The following is a 14,814-nucleotide window of genomic DNA, read 5'->3' on the forward strand; positions in this document are numbered from 1 at the left end:
ACCTCAAACTCACAGAGACCTGTCTGCCTCTCAAGTGCTGGGATTAAAGGTAGTCACCACTGCCTGACTACTGCGGCTGGACTTTTGAAACCAGTGACTTCCTCCAACAAGGCCACACCTCCAAATCCTTCTAATCCTTCTCAAGTAGAGCTACTCCCTGATGACTAAGCATAGCCTATGGGGGCCACTCTTATTCACACCTCCATACACGGAGACACTGATTCAATACGTCAGACTGAACAAAGAAAGAAATATCTATCGCTATCTTTGGACCGGATCAGAGTAACGTTAGTGCATTTTGTGTTACCCTGCACAATAACTAAGGTTATTAGGTTAACTAATAAGAAGCAGAATCTTGTATCTCACACTCTCAGAGGCTGGGCACTCCAAGTCCAAGGTGTGAGCACGTGAAGAGCACCTTCTTGTTGCTTCTTTGTTTGGCAGAAGGTGGAAGCTCACGAGAGCAAATCCATCGTGATGTCTAACGTCAATGTATGTATTTATATGTGTGTATGTGAGGTACATACATACATACATACATAGACAAGACAGACTGACAGGCAGGCAGACAGACAAGACAGGGAGAAAGAGGGGGTGGCAGCCATGTAACAGCTTTCAGTCAATTCTGGAATCCCACTTTGCTGAGCAGGTCTCTCTTGTATTTGCTGCTGCACTGCATACTCCAGACTGTAGGCCCGTAAGCCACTGAACCTTTAAAGAATTTTCCTTTTGTTATGTGTGTACATGATGCATGAACTACAGTGCATACATGGAAATCAGAGGTCAACTCTGAGAAACTGGTTTTCTCTATCCACCATTACATAGTCCCGGGGACCAACCTCAGGTTGACAAGTTTGCACAGCAAGCACCTTCACCAATGAGCTGTAGCTCCATATAAGGCTTTGAAAGTTATTTTAAAGATATATTTTACGTGTATGTTGCCTTCATATATGTATGTTATGTGTAACCACATGCATGTATGGTATCGATAGAGGTCCGAAGAATACAATGGATCCTCTGGAACTGGACTAGAGCAGCTGTGAGCTGCCAAATTGATGCTGAAAGCTGAACCTGGATCCTCAGGAAAAGTAGTAAATTCTCTTAATGGCTGAACCATCGCTCCAGCCCCAGGGCTTTTTAAAATAAAAACTACCATTAATTCTCTCAGGCAGTGGAGCCCCTAAATAAATACTTCCCTAAGGGCCTACCTTTCAATGTTGTTACACTGGAGATTATAAAATTAAAGGGGATATTTAGCCTCTGCAATCTTGAACCAAAAACATAAGCTTCCTATGTGTTAATAAAATCAATAATCTTTATCTTAAAATTTTTAAGGAAAAAGAAAATGCAAATAAATCATTTCCAAAGCAGAAACAAATTGGAAACTGAAAGACAGATGAAGAGGCCACAGCTGACGACCTCCACTAAGAACACATGTCCTTTCCTCGCAAACAGTTCATTATAATTATCTGAAATAGTAAGACAAATGTATCTTCCTGATTTATGAATAAATGGTGTATGCCTGTGCTAGTGACTTTTTAGTATTATTAAGTTTCCAGACTACATGACTCTCTCTCTCTCTCTCTCTCTCTCCCTCTCTTTTTTAAATGAGGTAGCTGCGGGCAAGCTTCTCTGCTTCCACCTCCAATGTGCTAATTTGACAGGCATGTGCCACCATGTTTCATTTATGCAGTGTTGGGGATCAAACCCAGGGCTTTGTTTGTTCACACCAGAAAAGGAAAAAAAAAAAAAGAACCACTCTCCACCTTGATTTACATCTCCATCCCTAAACCACACAGTTCTTACATAGGTAATTCAGGGGCTGGAGAGATGGTCTAGTGGTTAAGGGTTTGCTGCTCTTCAGAGGGCCCATGTTGGTTCCCAGAACCCATGCCAGTGGACTCACTGTGGCACACAACCACAGCTGCTAAGGGGAGGGAAGATCTGACAGCACTCCTGCCTCTGAAAGCATATACCCACCTGGAATTTACATGCATGCATTCACACACACATACAATTAAAACATATCTTTTTTAAAAAAGCTAAATTAAAACAAAAAACTGCATTGTGCATCCACAAGATGAAGCGGTATGTATAGCAGAGCTCCGACCAGATGGTAACGATTCAGGAACAGCTTCCCAGCATTTTGTATATGTGAAATCACTCACTCCTCAGCCAAAGAACATCTCCACTTTGTGAACGGAGAAACTGAGACACAAAAAAGCAACCAGCATGGGTTATACAGCAAAACATTTCTGTATGGTGGTGTACTCCAAGTGTAAGGCCGTGCTTGAGATAGGGTCGCTTTTAACCCTGGCTGTCCAGGAACTTGCTATGTAGGCCTGCCTGCCTCTTGCCTTCAAAATGCTAGCTAGGATTCTCAACATGCACCACCATGCCTGGTTCTAAAGCACTAACACTAAACTGACTTCTGCATACAACTTAGTGTTCAAAATTGCCAAGTAGGTTCTTCCCAAGTTATTTTTCAACTTTTCTACACATAACATCCTAGAAATGCAGGATAGGACAAATCCTACAACACAGAATTGAGCAAAACACCATGATTAACTCCACTCATTCAGCACATTGACTACAGTATTCTTGACACTGGCAGATGGCTCAGTGGGTAGTCACACACTCAAGCAATGTGCTCCCATGCACTCCCATGCACATGCATGCACACACACACATAAGACCTAAATTCAGATATGTAGCACCCACATAGACTGCTGGGTGCTGGGGAAGTGGAAGCAGAAAGATCCCTGGGGCTTGCTGACCTAGCCTTATCTGTCAGCTCCATGCTCATTAAGAACCTCTACCTCAAAAATCCAGGTGGAGAATGACTTAGGAGGACACGTGATTGGCCTGTAGCTCCCACACTCGTGTGCAGGTCTGGACGAATAGCTGCACGTGTGTGTGTGTGTGTGTGTGTGTGTGTGTGTGTGAGAGAGAGAGAGAGAGAGACACTCCTCAGGTCTTGCTCTGCTGCTCTTCCCTTCACGTGTCACATTATCGCCTTTTTTTAAAAAAGACAAGTTCTCATTGTTGGGAGCAGACAAAAGAAACTTGTCTTAAGTGCTGCCATTTTGACCTCAGACTCCATTTTACCTAAGCTGACCAGCCTCCCTTCTAAGCAACAGTAGTTACCCAAAATATAATGCTTGTTCCTAGCAACAGGAAGAACACATGAATTTGATTGGCTGGGCAAATCAGATCAATTCAATGTCAGCGGATGATGATGCTTGGGAAAGTCCCTAACCCCAGAGTTCTGACAGGTAAAAATTATAACTGTAACCGGGCCAGGTGCTTGAGGTTTGTGTGCTTAGAAGCCTACGTCAGCCCCTACTCAAGGCTGCCAGAGGAATCAGGCTCCAGGGTCCTTGTCTCGTGGACCTGATGGATCAGCAACTCTGCTATGTGCTGGGAACAACAACAGATTTTGCTATCTGGAGAGCCCACTGGTGTATTCTCTCCTCTTCTGCGTGGTGCACAACAGACAAGGTGTAACACTCACTATACAACCCTAACTGACCTGGAACTCACTTTATAGAAGAGGCGAGCCTTCAATTCAAGAGATCCACCACCTCTGCCTCCTGAGTCCAGGCATTAAAGGCATCCATCCTCCTCCATCCAGTGACCACCAACATTTTTTTCAAGAGACTAAGGAGTTTGGCAGATAGAAGAAAAATTGGCGGAAATCAAAATCATTTGCTTGCTTTTTATTCCTTTAAATAACTTTCCAAAAGGGCAAAGACAAAGGGGAACCCAGAGGCAGATCTCACATTCCTGAAAATTCACTGTCAGCTGGCCAATTCTGCCAGAATGCTCTCTGTAATACTCTTGGGTGAGGAAACAAACATGCTCATTTCTACATCCAGCCCCTAGGGGGCAGGAACATCAAGAGTTTAGGGCTCGTCTCAAGTACACAGCAGAAGAACCCCGAGACACTATCTCAAGAAACCAAATAAACGGAAGGGGAGATGGTTTGTTGGTAAGCTGCTTGCCATGCAAGAGTAAGTCACTAAGTCCTCAGCAACCACACAGAAGCCAAGTGCATCGCTGGTGGGGCAGCAGGGAGCACAGCCAGGCCTTGCTAGCCAGCATTGCCCAGTCAAGGCCTTCCACATACAGCCCAAGACTCCATTTCAAAAACTAAGGTGGCCCAGGAGAGTTGAGGTTACTTAACATTAACCCCTCGCTTCCGAACACATGGGCAGAGGTGTGTGTGAGCAAACACGTACACACAAAATAAGCAAAAATTATAATCAACTTCAAGGAAAATAAAACAATGAGATGGCACTTGAGCAGCTAAGATAACCAAAACCACACCATTGGGCTGTAACAAATTTCTGACATGAAACCAATATTAATGAGCTTAAATTAAGTAAACGCACACTTTAGAATATCAATAAATTGCAGGGGCAAAGGACTATGCCCTGTGTCCTGTCACAATGACCTTCGTTTCCTATAATAAAAATGAACATTTATTAGTTATTAGGCAATATTTATGAGTTAATCAAATAGTAATTTTAGAAAAAATAGTCAGGGCTGAAGAAAGATGAAGACCTGTGTACAGATGCCCAGTGCCTACAAGATTAGGGTGTGGCCACATGTGCACCTGTAATGTTGAGGTAAAGGGACAGGAAGAGCCCTGGGATCTGTTGGCACCAGCCAGTTCCAGTGGAGACCACCCAAGGGAATAAGGAAGAGAACAGGACACCTGATGTGCCTAGCTGAGCTCGGGCAAGTACACTTGGACACACCCATGCACTCACTGCAGATCCATGCACTTGCTCCTGCCCCACCCCCCACTTCACTTTAAGTTCTCAGATATCACTCGTATTTCTAATACTCCGGGTTTCATAAGGGTTGCACTAACACATCTCAGGACAGACGAAGGTTTTCAGAAGAAGCCTCTCCACCTAAATTTTCACACATACTTACACTCACTGTGGGAGGGGCATGCATGTACCACAGTAGGTCTGTACTTGTCACAGGACAATTTGAGGGAGTTGGCTCTCGCCTTCCACCAGGTAGTTTCCAGGAATGTAACTTAGGTTATCAGGCTTGATGGCAAACACCTTTACAGGCTGAGCCACCTCGCTGGTTCTGTAGTCTCCTTATTCAATATATCTTGAATAATTCTGGAGGGGCCATATTATCTTGCTGTATTTTGGCCTGGGGCTAACCCTGAACTTATGGGTTGCCTTCTTAAGTATGTGTCACTAACTCATTTAAACATTCTACTGAAAGCTAAAGCGGCACCCATCTATAATCCCAGAAACCAGGAGGGTTAGCTAGGAGTATCCAGAGTCTGAAGCCAGCCTAGGCTACATTGCAAGACCCTTTATGAAAATCACATTAAACATGCAAGACACGGTGATACATGCCTACAGCCTCTGCTTCTTGGGAGGCTTTGACAAGAAGATAGTTTGAGGTCAACAACATGGTAAGCCCCTGCCTCAAAACACACCCCGCTGCTGCCTCCTTGCCCATAATGCTAGGCATTCTGGCACTGACTTGTGTTCCCAGCACTCAGGAAGTTAAGAAAGGAAGATCACTTGACCCTGGAATTCAAAGCTAACCTAGGCTAAAGCCCAGTGAGATGCCGTGTCAATAATGACACTGAATTAAGGACACAACAGAACAGAGCGTTAAAAACCTGGACCAGCACTGCTTCCTTCAAGCCTTTTATTTTGTTGTAGTACAGCGCATTAAACGTAGGATGTGCCTGTGCTAACTAAGGAAGCAGGATCTGCTGGGTCATAAGTCCAGGTCCACGCCTTCATGAGTGTCACCCTGATGAGTAACCACCCTGAGTTGCATCAACAGTCAGTCCCAACTAGAACTACATTACAGGACACCCCATTTTCATATTGCCTCAACTGCAAATCAAATGAAGGCCCCCTGAAACTAACAGTGCTAGCTGGAAGGTCTCTACACCAAAGAACTGTTTCCATGGGATGGTACAGGGACACGGGTGCTTGTCCTTCAAGCGCTGGCAGTTACAAATCCATTAAGGGCACTTTACAAGATGGAAGCAATATTTACAATGCCTGGGAGAGCTGAAGGTGCCATAGGCAATGTGAAATTCTGTCTTCACAGAAATGCTGACTAGAGTATAGCAGTACACACTTGTGATGCCAACCCTTGGGAAGGAGCAAAAACCAGAAAGATTGCAAGTCTCAAGTTCCAGGATAGCCTGGGTCATACAACAAGATCCTATCTCCAAACAACAAAATAAGGGGCTGGAGTGATGGCTCAGGGTTTAAGAGCCTGTGCTAGTCTGGCAGAGGACCCAAGTTCAGTTCCCAGCACCACACAGTGATTCACAACCATCCATAACTCCAGTTTCACGGGATCCAACGCTCTCTTCTGACCTTCACAGGCACCAGGCACACAATGGTACACATACATACATGTAAGATAAATCTTTTTTTAAAAGTAAGATAAATATAAAAAAAAATTAAACTAACAAAAATGAATTAAGTAAAGGTTGAGGGGAAGAATGTATAGGCAAAATAGCAAATGTCTCTGGTTTCTAGAACAGTACTTGTTTTAACAAGAGGGTTGACGATACTGGCTAATTAATACTGTAATTTAGAAAAGAAATTGTTGGCTAACTTACATTTAAAATCTTTGTTCCTCGGGGCTGGAGAGATGATCAGAGGTTAAGGGCATATATAATACTAAGTGTATATATCCCAGAACTCAGGAGGAAGAGGCACGCAGATCTCAGTGAGTTCAAGACCACCTCTGAACTCTACATACTGAGTTCTGGGACAGCCAGAGCTACATAGTGAGACCCTATCTCAAAAACGATATACACAAACAAACAAGAAAAAGAATGTACACTACTCTAACAGAGGACTAGAATTCAGTTCCCAGCATTCAGGACAAGTGCCTTGCAATTGCTGTCACGACAGCTCCAAGGCTGTACTCAAATGCACATATCCACACACAGACCCACACAAATACACATGATTAGAAATGTATAAACTATACTTTTTAAAAGATTGTAACTTAATAGGCATGGTGGAGACTGTACTCCTAGCTCTGGAGAATCTGATATAGGCGTGTTCCAAGTTCAAGACTAGCCAGGGTTATGAGGGCAGCCTGGCCATGCAAAAACTCTTTGTACCTGGAAATTAAAAAAATAAAAATAAAAAAATTCATTAGCAGCTCTTGCCTCCAGCTTACCTGGGAGGGTGAGGCAGGAGGATCCCTTGAACTCAGGAGTTTTGGAAGAGAGACAGACTCCATCTCTTTAAGCAGATGTCAGAGTGAGGGACAGCAGGCAACCGAGGAAAGAAGACAGGGATGTAGCAGAGTGGGAGAGTGCTTTTCTGACACATGAGAGGCTGTTAGATCCACAGCAGAAAGGAAAAGAGAAAGGCAAAGAAAGAAGGCAACCATAGAGGGAAGATTAATAGAAAATTTAAAAAAAGAGGAAATAAACCCTCACGTATTATTTTGATGTATAGACAACAAATGGCTAAGAGCTATCACGTGTCCATTAACCAGGGTGTGACATTCTACATCACACACGTGCCAAGTCTCTTCTTAATGATAAAAAGGATGCCTCTAAAGGTCTTCCTTGTTTCTTTCAAAGACAGAGCTCACTATGTATCTTTAGTTGGTGTCATACTTCCCCTACAGACCACGCTGCCCTCACATTAAAGTCATCTTCCAGCCTCTGCCTCCTATGGACAGGTATCATGGACATGCACTCCATGTCCTTCTTAAGGTCTTTATTTAAACAAAAAAGTAATGTGTGATAAATCAAACACTACTACGATAACCTGTTCTCTTGTAGAAAACCTTCATTTCACCCTCCGGCCTTACTTTCAAACTATAAGCATGCCCATATGTGTAGGAGACTACATAAAAGTGTGGTGCAATCATACAGAAGAGAATCGCACAGCCGATGCACCTCAATATGAATAACATATAAAGATGCCTATGACGAAAGATGCAGATAAAAATACTCTTATCAAGTTTGAAAAGACACAAAATGTGTATAGTGTACTTCTATATTATATAAGATACACATTTACCAAAAGAACTTTCTTTTTGAAGAGTTTAACTCTGTGAGGGAAGAACAGTGAAAAACACAGCCGCTAAGAATATATCCAATGGCATCGTGAATGTTCTCTTCTCTAAAAAGATCAAATGTGTCACGGCATTAGGAACTGGCAGGGCTGGCTGCTGCCAGGGATGGGAGTTCACGTTGTGTTTTATACACTATGCTCAAAGCAGTTCACATTTTAAAGAAAACACCAAAGTTATTAACTAAACTTTCAAACTATCTGAAAGTATTAGCATTTCTGGAACCATGCAAGCAAAACAAGGTATGGGAAAAAATTAATTACCAATAAATAAATAAATAAAGCCATGTTCATCCATAACCAAAACTTTTTTTTTTCTTTTGGTTTTTTCGAGACAGGGTTTCTCTGTGTAGCCCTGGCTGTCCTGGAACTCACTCTGTATACCAGGCTGGCCTCGAACTCAGAAATCCGCCTGCCTCTGCCATCACGCCGGCAACCAAAACTTTTTAAAAATTAAAAATTACAATAACTATATGTTCAAGGACTAAGTCAGGTAAATGTTGTAAACTTGAATATACAAAATTCATTTGTATTACTGGAGTGCTTCTGTTTTTACATCGAGGACCCTTACAAATTTCTGTTGGAATATTGATTGAAAGCCCTAAGTTAGTTTTTGTCAAGGTCCTGTATCAACAAAAGCAAAACGAAGGCCATGCACACATCAACCCGGCTCCTCAGTAGACACTTTCCTGGAGTAAACTCAGAATCTAGCTTTCTGGGGTTCAAACACACATATCTTTAAGAATGGGTGGAGATGGCAAATGAGAAGGCAGACATTTATAGTTAGGCATGATGGCATACACCGAGTACCCAGCATTCAGAAAGCTAAGGCAAGATCTCAAGTTCAAGGTCAGGCAAGGCTACATGAGAGTTCCAGGGCAGACCAAGACACATACTATGACTCTGTCTCAAGCATAAAATAAAACAATGGCCAGGGAGATGGTTCAGCAGATAACGCCAGTTGCCTGGGAAGCCTGAAGACCAGACGCAGCGGTACACAACCCAGCACACCTTTAGAAAGCTGTCCCAGGAACTCAGCAGCTCACCGGCTGGCTAGGAGAGCACAGCAAGGTAGAAAGGAAACTCTGCCTCAGCAAGGATGCCCTCTGCCACATGTTCCTTGTGGCGCATGTACATCCAAACACGCAATAGAACGTCAACTTTTAAAATAGCACAAACATTCAGCAATGAATGATAAATAGCCCAGAGCACAGACTACTAGACAAAAAAAAAAAAAAAAATGCCTGGCTTGAACAAAGAGAAAAAAGTACAGCAACAAGCAGTGGGGTTAGGGCATAAAACAGCCAAGCAATGACTGTGGACCAAAGGTAACAAGCCTGGTACTGAACCTAAGCAAACAGCACACACCCACCCTTGCTTATTCAAGCTGTCTTTAAAGTAAGATGTATGAAGTGCCTCTACCCCTGCACCTTTTCAGTATTTTCTCCTCTGTATTCACCCTTCCCCTTTCCTACTTGGCCAGACTTGGTTTTCTGTTGCAGGATTTTCATTTCTAATATTATGTTTCTGCAGACTTTTTCCAGCTTGACCTTGGTGATAATCACCTTGCTGGGTGGATGCTCACACGGACACTTGTGCCACAGCCTTTTCTCCCATTCAATGGAGGAGACTCATGCTTCTTCCTGCACACCTGGACCACTCTGCAACCTGCCAACCTTTGTACTGTCCTCATCATCTTCCCTTCATCATCCCTTGTGCATAGGATGGTGCGTAGAGCGAGCATTATCCTTCTGTCTCGGGGAAACACGAGCTTCCTCCGAGCGTGAGAAGGCGCAGTGAAGTGCCCTTCACATGCCCGCTGAGGTCAGTCAGAAGCCACAAAGGGACTGAACTTCATTTTCACAGCTGCCTCTCTGGGGATTGCTGCAAAAGAGAAGGGAGTCTACGTGCCACGCCTAAATCGTCTCCTTTTAATACCAGCCACTCTGTCTTCCCACCAAGTCCTCCATGTTTACTTTCTCTCCTTGGAAGCCTCCTGTGTGTGCTCTATTGCACATAATGTAAGACCTGGCTGCTTCCTACTGAAGCAGTGCTGCCAGGAAAGAACAATGGCGACCTTTACCTTGGCAACTGCCTACCTGACACTGTTGCTTGTCTTGCCATCATAGATGATCGATACCTTTAGGCAAAGGGGTAGGACAGATACCATCTTCCATATCCCCCATATCTACCAAGCTGCATTAATCACATTTTAGGTCAACCATCTACTGGAGCATGTGTCCTTTCTTGGACTTGAGTGTCTTGTGAGCAAGCACTCAGTGTACGTATTAATTTTTGTCTCTGTAGCACATACTACAATGCCTGATCCACAGTGATCACCCATGCATTTCTGTTGGATGAAGAGTGGACACAGCTAACACACATATACCACAGTAATAAAGATAATGCTACCAAAAAAAGTGGGCATGGAATATTGCTGTAAAATGCTCAATCAGTTAATGGCTTGTTTGCATTATTAACTTTTTCACTCTAAGAGTCCTTACGGTCTAAAAAACACAACATATAATTTCCTGATACTTGTTTCAGAGCAATCTGAGCTCCTTAGAATTTTGTTCCATTTTTTTTTTTTTCTAGTTGCATTCGTCCAAGTGGCCTCAACCAATTTCACAGCCCATGGAATAACCGACATAGGTTTTTTTGTTTGTTTGTTTGCTTGTTTGTGCCTGAAGATCAGCACCTAAGAGAACTACACTAAGCTCTGATGCAAAGATTTCAGAACGTACTGAGGAGACAGTGTAGAAAAATAAACTGGGCAGAGCAACTCATAATATTGCTACCAAAAAGAGTTTTCAATTTGAAAACAGCAGGCTCCAAGGAAATTTTTTCCTTGAAGAAAGAGTTTACAGGTTTTAAGCTGGGCATGGTAGCACACACCTTTAACCCCAACACTTGGGAGGCAAAGGCAGGCAGATCTCTGAATTCAAGACCAGCCTGATCTACTCCTGAGTTCGAGGCCAGCCTGGTCTACAGAGTGGGTTCCAGGACAGCCAGGGCAGAGAAACCCTGTCTCAAAAAACCAAAAAAAAAAAAAAATAAAATAAATAATAATAATAATAAAATTAAAATTAAAAAATTAAAAAGTTCATAGGTTTCGTATTTTAAATAATCTGTCATGGGCTGGAGAGATGGCTCAGTTAGAACATTCCCTGCTCCTCCCTGCTCTTCCCAGCACCCACGCGGTGGCTCACAGCTGGCTGTGACTCCAGTGACAGGTGATCTGACACTGTCTTCTGGCCTCCTCGGGCACAACACACAAGTGACAAATATAACATGTAGGCAAAACACCCACACACACAAATAACAAACTAATAAAGAAAAAAATAAAATAACCTCTTCTACTTGGCTTTCTCACACATATTTCATTAGAGGAAAATCAAAGCGTTTACAGTCACAGTAAGAAGCACAGGTCGGTCTCAATGAGGGTGGAGGCCCACCCAGACTTGGCATCCCATAGTTCTCAATATTAAGACTGAGGTTTTAGGAAACTGAAGCCGGCCTAGACTATATAAAGACTCCACTCTGTCTCAAAACTCAATGAATCCAATAACAATTAAAAAGTGTAATGTGTCACATAGGTATTGTTAAGAAAGAACAATTAATTATTCCTTAAACAGTGACTAAGCCTCACATGCTTCCTATATAATTAGTCACTCACTTGATTTGAACCTGATTTTGAGATTTATAACAGGATGAAGCACTTTCTAGTCTTGTCTTAAATGAACAAAAATGTTAACTGAACAAACTGGTAGTAAAATGTGTAGCATTTTTGTTTGACTGGAAATTTCTAAATCCGAAAAGCTCGCTAGGAGCGTGTTAACTACTGCTACAAAAATACTGCTAGCCTGTGCTTTTACTGTTAATATTATGCTTAAGTTGTACCCATCCATCTTTTTTTCTCATTTTGAAAGACATGCGCTACCAGAGTAAAGTTTTGACTCCAACAAATATCGGTTGTTCTGGGCTATTTAAAGGTTCTGGGAGTTTTCCTTCTCATCCTCCGAGCCTGGCTCTCGCAGCACCTTCAAAGCAGTCAATAAATACTAAAACTGCAACCACCAGGGCTTAGATGTGTGCTTACGGAAGCGATGCGAATTAAACCTGGTAAGTCTTAGGTCAACTAGTTCGAGACTGCCCTCGGCAGCAAAAAGGGTGTCCAGTACTGCACTTTTTTTTTTTTTTTCCAAAGGGACGAGTGTTGACGAGCTCGGGAGAAAGCAGGAAGTTTGTATCAGCAACTTAAGCCTCGTACGAACAAGGCTTTTCCCCCACTCCTGCTCTGGGTGATGGGAACAACCCTGCTCGGTATCCCAATCTCGGGCAGGCAGGAGTCGGGCAAGCCGGAGACGCACCGAGGCTGCCCCCAGCCGTCGAGAGCGGCGCCGCCCCTTCGCTCTCCGCCGGGGTTTCCAGGCACCCAGGCCGCCGCCCACTTTCGCCTTGCACACAGCGCGCCGGGCACCGCACTCACCCACATCTTGCTCGAACGGGTTGGCAGTGAACAGAGGCATCACGCCGGCAACCCGAGCTGAATCCCGACGCTCTGGCGGGACTCCGACTGCCCCAGCTGGGCGACCCGCCGCGGCTTCCTAGACGGCTTAGCCAAGCCGTGCCTTCACTTCCGTCGCTGTGCCTGCCCCGCGCGCGCCTGCCTGCCCGGCGCCCGGCCGCCGCGGCTCCAGCCCCGCCGGCGGGGCCACGCGACGCTTGGCTGAGCTCTAGCACCCTGTAGTGGCCTCTCTGCTGTCCCAAAGACGTGGCAGCCCCCGATCCGACGCCTGATCAGACACGGCAGCCGCCACAGTCACCTTTCCGCAGTGAGGACCCGAGAGAGCCACGGGGCCGGGGGGAGGGGCTTCGGGGCCGGAAGTTGTGGTAGCTGGAGATGCCAGAGGCCGCCGAGCTTGCAGATCCTGAGAGGCGAGGCGGGGTGTGTGGCTCGGGAATGTCGTTTCCTTCGCCCCAGGTTGTGACAGCAGCTCTTCTCGAACCCGAGTACTTCCTGGGTACCAAGGTCAGGTCTTGCTACTCGGACCCCGCACTCTCATCGCGTCTTAGTTGCTATGGAAACAGCTGCCGCCCTATGAGAGGCGCTGAGAATTGCCGCCTGGGTTGTAGATGCTCGTGGGATCCCTCGGTTAAGCAAGCCGAAGTAGTCACCCTGGAAAGCGGCTGCGGAGAGACTCTTTGCTTCTCATTTCTCCTGCATGAAAACAGAGTTTGGACCATGGAATATAAAGACGAGTGAGGGGACTGGAGAGGTGGCTCAGCAATGAAGAGCGCTTGTTTCGTACCCTCGCGGAGGCAGGGGTTACAGCAGTCTGTAATGCCTAGTTCCAGGGAACCTGACACCCTCTTCTGGCTTCCGTAGGCATCTACACTCACCGTCCTATACTCACATGAAGACACGTAAAATTAAAAATCTAATGCCTGGCGTTGTGGCCCACGCCATTAATCCCAGCACATAGTAGGCAGAGGTAAGCGGATCGCTGAGTGATGTTCAAAGATGAGTGAAGTACACTCACGCATTATAGTGCAAAAACATTTATAATGACTTGGTTATGTATAAGAGTCATAAACCCGGGTTCCCACGGGATCCAGCCAGGCATTTAAGTAAGTATAAGTGTGCAAACATTCTTCCAGCAATACATTGCCCTGTACGTCTTCACCCTGCTTCGTATCTGTTCATATCATTTATCACTCTCTATGGTACAGATAATTGTAGTATCCTTATTCATTACAATATAAATTCCATGAGTTTTGTTCAGTGTGTGAACGCAGGATCTAAAAAACAATATCTTGCAAGAAGGTGCACGGTAAATTCAATAACTTGGCTGTAAAAGCCCTTATAGCCCAAGCCTGAAGAGTGATGTTCAGTACCCAGAAGCCAAGGCAGAAGGAATTAACTCCAGAAAGGTGTTTTCTCCCCGCCACACACACACCCTTAGGCAGTATCCTGAGCACGGACCCTCCAACTCACAAATATCATAAACACACATAATTTAAAAGATCTTTATGACCAGGCATGGTGGTACAGGCAGGTGGATCTATATAGTTATCCACCTATATAGATTACAGATCAGACAGGGCTGTATAGTGATACCCGGACTTGTTCATTTTTATTTTTTTTTTAAGATTTATTTATTTATTTAATGTATGTGAGTACACTGTCACTGTCTTCTGACACACCAAAAGAGGGCATCAGATCCCATTACAGATGGTAGTGAACCACCATGTGGTTGCTGGGAATTGAACTCAGGACCTCTGGAAGAGCAGTCGGTGCTGTTAACCGCTGAGCCATCTCTCCAGCCCCCTTGTTCATTTTTCTTAATGCAGTTTCTTTCGAACTTATCTCCATGGTGACAGGAAATACAATCAATTTCAGATAAATCCTGTTTCTGTGTTTTTCTCTGTTACTTGGGTTTACAATCAGCAAGTTCGATACCTTTACCTTAGGCCACGTACTCATGTATGCACCAAGATCCATCTTCAGGTATGTTCTCACTTTCTCAGCACATGCTTTTTGAGTTACCCTTATTATTCCACAATAGGGACAGTGTTTTCCTGACACACCATGACAAACTTGAGTCTACTTGTTGGTGAAGAAACACCAAAGGCAGTGTGCTAAATCTTGAAAGAGGTAGAAGCATATTGCCATTGTCTTCTAGCTAGGTGAAATAGGTCGGTC

The 14,814-nt window shown here is 44.3% G+C and overlaps 1 protein-coding gene across 4 annotated transcripts in view; it reads right to left on the bottom strand.

The window, feature by feature from the left end:
* Stam2 (signal transducing adaptor molecule 2) overlaps positions 1-12,748 on the bottom strand; it is a 44,535-nt gene extending 31,787 nt beyond the window's left edge. For 2 of the 4 annotated variants that reach the window (XM_029473875.1, XM_029473873.1), the window contains exons 1-2: positions 12,598-12,748; positions 7,201-7,361 (exon numbers count right to left, since the gene is read on the bottom strand). Coding sequence is in view for 1 of the 4 variants with exons in the window: in XM_021156052.2 (XP_021011711.1) it covers positions 12,598-12,637 (40 nt within the window). In the remaining 3 variants the exon portion in view is untranslated. The remainder of the gene's footprint in view (positions 1-7,200; positions 7,362-12,597) is intronic. The other 2 variants (XM_021156052.2, XM_029473874.1) reach the window with 1 other exon arrangement.
* Positions 12,749-14,814: the final 2,066 nt, after the last annotated feature.

This window comes from Mus caroli, chromosome 2 (assembly GCF_900094665.2).
Source record: "Mus caroli chromosome 2, CAROLI_EIJ_v1.1, whole genome shotgun sequence".
Classification (NCBI taxonomy): domain Eukaryota; kingdom Metazoa; phylum Chordata; class Mammalia; order Rodentia; family Muridae; genus Mus; species Mus caroli.